This window comes from Myotis davidii, unplaced genomic scaffold (assembly GCF_000327345.1).
Source record: "Myotis davidii unplaced genomic scaffold, ASM32734v1 scaffold631, whole genome shotgun sequence".
Classification (NCBI taxonomy): Eukaryota; Metazoa; Chordata; class Mammalia; order Chiroptera; family Vespertilionidae; genus Myotis; species Myotis davidii.
In genome coordinates, this window is record NW_006282600.1 from 634,855 (window position 1) to 640,061 (window position 5,207).

General features: G+C 38.4%; 1 protein-coding gene across 1 annotated transcript in view; it reads left to right on the forward strand.

Moving 5' to 3' along the window:
• Positions 1-5,207, forward strand: part of GPC4 (glypican 4) — a 119,856-nt gene that overhangs the window by 74,291 nt on the left and 40,358 nt on the right. The window contains exon 2 of the mRNA XM_006753134.2: positions 4,914-5,072. Coding sequence (XP_006753197.1) covers positions 4,914-5,072 — 159 coding nt within the window. The remainder of the gene's footprint in view (positions 1-4,913; positions 5,073-5,207) is intronic.

A 5,207-nucleotide genomic window follows, 5' to 3' on the forward strand; every position in this document is an offset into this window, starting at 1 on the left:
TATAACAAACTCTGTATTTTGAGTGGAAATGTTAGGGGGTCGTCTTATACGCCGGCAAATACGGTACCTTGGTTGCGGACACATCCCCAGTAGGGGGTGTGCAGGAGGCAGCTGATCGGTGTTTCTCTCTCATCGATGTTTCTACCTCTCTATCCCTCTCCCTTCCTCTCTGTAAAAAATCAATAAAATATATTTAAAAAAATTAGTTGCTCCAGTTCTTACCAAATGTGGAGCTATAATTCTATTTTCAAATGCACCAAGCCTGTTCCCCCTTTCCCTTCTTCTGCTTCTCAAGAGCAGAATCTGGTCATGGCTTCTCAAGAGCAGAACCTGGTCATGGCACTGAATCCCAGTAGCCTAAGTGTATTTGGGATTTAATTCACAAGTGTGTTCTGGACTGCATGTGTTTCAGCAAAGCTTTTGGCAAGAATGTCAAATTACATTTTCAAGTAATGCTTTTAACTAGGTATACCGGTTCATGCGTATTTTTTTCAATAGATGGAGTTACACATATGTTGATATATATGTGATTTGATATGTATGCTCTTTTGTTGTATTGACAACAAGCTTGAAAACTTCATATGTCAAATTTTCTGAAGGTGTTAACGTCATATTTTTACGCTTAAAATGTTGAATTTTGTGCCAAAAAAAGAGCATTTGCGGGAAGTTTTAATTCATTACTTTATTTTTGAAGAAAAGTGCTGCTGAAAGTTTGGATCACAAAATCCGCACTATTAACCGATTAATAATTAATCCACATTATTAACCTGTTAATGGTTAATCCGCACTATTAACTGGTTAACGGTTAATCTGCACTATTAAACAGTTAATGATTAACCCTCATTTTAACCAGTTAATAGTTAATCTGCATTTTAACCAGTTAATAATTAATCCAAATTATTAGCCAGTTAATAATTAATCTGTATTATTAACTGGTTAATGGTTAATCCGTATTAGCTGGTTAATGATTAATCTGCATTATTAACTGTAATCAAAACACAATAATTTCAAGAGAAACATCAAAAGTGCTTTATTCAAAGTAATGTCCATCGCTAGCTACACATTTCCCCCATCTTTCAGGTAATTTGTAGATACCATCCCAATAGAACTTTTTTTGTTTTGAGGCAGACCATTCAGAGACCCAATTTTCTACTTCTTCGTACATTTCTGAGTGCTGCTCAGAAAGGGAGTGTGCCGTCGATTGGAACAAGTGGTAATCTGAAGGAGCAATACAACAAAATAGTATACATATCAAATTGCATATATATCAACATAAGTGTAACTCCATCTATTGAAAAAAATCTGCATTATTAATGGGTACACCTAGTAGAAATGCAGGCGGAGTAAGTGGTGTGTTTAAGGCTGTATGGGCCAAAGTTGAGTGTTGGAGTCAGCATGTTTGCACCGAGGGGTAGACAACTTTGCCAGAAGAAGCATTAGCCAAGTATTTACCCTGTTGTCATCCTTTACCCAGGGAAAGCCTTTTACCATTAGACAATTTTTTCCTGGAATGTTCTCTCTAAAATGAAAGTGGACTCTCTTTTTATTTTTTTATTAGATATTGCCAAAACAGCGATGTATTCCAGTGTTCCGATATAAGCAGGTCTCCATAAGGTCCTGCTAAGGGCCTCTGGTGGATATGTAAAGGGCAGGGTACATGGGCCCTGCTGGGCTCTACATGTGCCAGTGTAAATGGTGCTGTGTACTTTCAGCAGGTTACTAGTAAAACTTTTATTGTTGTTACCTGTTTTTGAAGATTGTCTCCTTGACGTAAAATTCCTGTGGATAAGTTTAAACCCTTCAATGTCTAGCACCTTCTTAAATGTAGAACATTATTCTTTCCTGCTGTTTCTTAGAATTTGCTGGCTTCAGGCTGTGTCTGTGCATGTATGCATTGGGGGGTGGGGAAAGGGGTGCTTTTCCTTGGATCTAGAAACCTATTTTTATAAAATCTAATAAGTGACTATTACATGTGTGAACCCTGCTAAGACTAGGTGAACATATTATTTTCCAAATTCTTGAATTGTTTTACCTTGGAAATCCAGTGCACTTCACAACAGAATCTTTTCAGGGGCTTGAAAATCAGCCTGTGATGAACTTTAGCCCGTGATAACCTTAAAAAGTAGCTGTTCCCTTATTATAATTTGTTTAAATAGCCCTGTGTGTCTTAAGTCCTTATACTGAGCATTCGAATTCTATGTGGGGTGTGACTGTGATGTGGATTATTTAGTACAGCTGCAGCAAACACTGTAACTAGTTGGGGTTCTTCATATTATTTTATGTATTCAGACTGTATTGGGGGAAATCCTCAATCTTGAAACCAGGAGACAACTGGATATCTCTGTTAATTATATTATGTACTAGTACTGAAGGCCTGCTGTGAACTCATTAAGCCAGTGAAGGAGGGAGTTTTGTTTTTGGTTGTAACAAAGATGTTTCCAGAAAACAGCCTTAGCAACCTTTCTTCTTTCTTTTCTTAAAATAGACTTTTATCATTATTTGAGAGAGAGAGAAAGGGAGGGAGGGATGAGAGAGAGAGAGAGAGAGAGAGAGAGAGAGAGAGAGAGAGAGAGAGAGAGAGAAATCAGTTGCATCCTGCCATGACCTGACCTGGGATCCAACCCACAACCTAGGTATGTGCCCTGGCACCTTTTGGTGTGTGGGATGACGCTTCAACCAACCAAGCCACACCGCCAGGGCAACCCTTCTTTCACTGATGAGAGCTAAGATATTCTAAAACTTCACAGCTCCTTAATTCTTCTACAAAATCTACCCTCCCTCCTTTCTTGTTTGAATTATCTGTGGGCCAAGGGTTTCTAAAATGCCAAAAAGACTTCCAGCAGTTCTGGATGAAGAAGTTATTTGAAGATTGTTTCCCTTACCCTCTTCCTTAAATAGTCCTTTAATGCTGCATACCCGTATTGTCTGGCAGTAAGACTCTCCACACTTTTTAATTGCCAGGAAGGAAGAATGATCAGGAGTATATACGATTATATAATGCTTGTATATGTGCAGTTGATAATCCTAGTATTAGTCAAATAAGTTGCCAGCTCAGTTGTATTCAAAGTAGTTTCACACACACCCCCACCCTACCTCCAACCCTGAGCCACTTTGGTATCTATCTTAGGTGAAGACTTATTTCCTCTAAGCCAGTGATTCTCAACCTTAGCTGCACATTAGAATCACCTGCCGAGGATGAGGCCCAGAAATCAGGATTTTAAAAAGATTCCCAGGTGATCCTAATGTGCAGCCAAGGTTGAGAACCACTGGTTTAAGGGGTCTGAGAACTGATTGACTTGGAGGATGAATCGAAGGTGGCTGCAAGGCCAGCTCCCAGTAAATATTTCGTTAACTCCTAGGCCTTTCCAGACCCTCTTCTCCCGTCCTTGCCAGCACTGTTTATCGTCTGCTCAGGTTTGCCTTCTCACACATAGCCAATAAACAGCAAAGGCCAGCCCATGTTCAATTCCCATGGTTATTAGTGTTGTTAGAAAGATTTGTTCTTTATTCTTCATCCCTTTATTTATTGTATGTACATGCTTACCATTGGCAGGCTCAAGTGTCTTCAATGTACTCATTCTTGAGTTCTTGAGATTTTGATTCTTTTCAGATCCCATTTGTCTTACATGGAACATGGACAGCAATAGCAGAAAGAATAGTGAAAGTGAATCCTTGTAAACATTTGTACTATGGTATCTATACCACACCAATTAATATTGGAGTGAATAAAGTACCTAGTGGATTTATTTTCCAGTGGCACTGCATCTCTTGGTCATTATGAAGAATCGTATGACTTCTTCAAAGCACAATTTTGGTCCTGTGATAGGAGTAATATGTGGGTGAACTCTGCGATCTATTTTAAAAAACACCCACAATCCTCCACAAGCAAAATGCAGTTGGATTAGGGTAGGGGGAGATACTTTATGAGTTAAGCTGCGGTGAGAGTGATGCGCCTTTGACATTTCTCTTGACCCTTAGGATTTCTTCACTACATAAAGATTATTTATTGGAAACCATTAGTCTGTACTGGAATGAGTGGCTACACAGAATCATAAGGTCAATACAATATTTAACATCTGCACAGAAGTTGCTGGATGAGAAAAATCTTAAAATTAAAGATCATTTTATATCATCCTTTGATCTATCATAGACTCAAATTATCCAGCATGAATTCCCTTTGTTTCTGCTTGACTGATAACCTCTTGAAATGCACTTATCCTATTGCTTCCTCCAAGTATAACTATTTCTCATATATTCATTCAGTTTTTGGTTGTTGTCACATTTTATAAATACTTCTTCATTAATGGTGCCCTCTCTTGGAGTGTAAACTCCCAAAGCTAGAAAAACTATGTCTCATTTGTGTGATTTGAGACATAGAATCATAAAGAATTATAAAAGAGAAATGGGTTGATACTGAATAATACTCTGTTTACTGGCCACACTAGTGTTCCTGTGATGTAGCACACTTCCTGATTGGAAAGCTCTTTTGTCTTTTGGAGGTGGCTTTATTATTTTATTTTTCCAAGAAGGTAATAAATATTTTTGTTCTTTAAAATATATTTTTATTGATTTCAAAGAGGAAGGGAGTAGGAGAGAGAGATAGAGAAACATCAGTATATAGAGAGAATAATTGATTGGCTGCCTCCTGCACGCCTCCTACTGGGGATTGAGCTCACAACCCAGGAATTGAATTGTGACCTCTTGGTTCATAGGTTGATGCTCAACCACTGAGCAACACTGGCCAGGCTGAATATTTTTGTTTTAATGAAAGCCTCCATACATAAGATGCCTAGGCCTTAGCAGCATCCTCACAGATGAAAATGAAGCAGAATTTGTGTACCTAAATCAAATTCTTCCCTCTTGAACCTGATGAACGATGATGGAAATTGAGTGTCCTACACTTTACCTTTCAGGTGATCATTTGAAGATCTGTCCCCAGGGTTATACCTGCTGCTCTCAAGAGATGGAGGAGAAGTACAGCCTGCAAAGTAAAGATGAGTTCAAAAGTGTGGTCACCGAACAGTGCAATCATTTGCAATCTGTCTTTGCTTCCCGTTATAAGAAGTTTGATGGTATGTATTGGAACTTTGGTCCAGTGAGCATTCACATTTGCTTTGTTCCTCAATTTCTTTTACACTTTTTTAAAAATAAATCTTTATTATTCAGATTATTATAGTTGTTCCTCTCCCCCCCCCCATAGCTCCCCT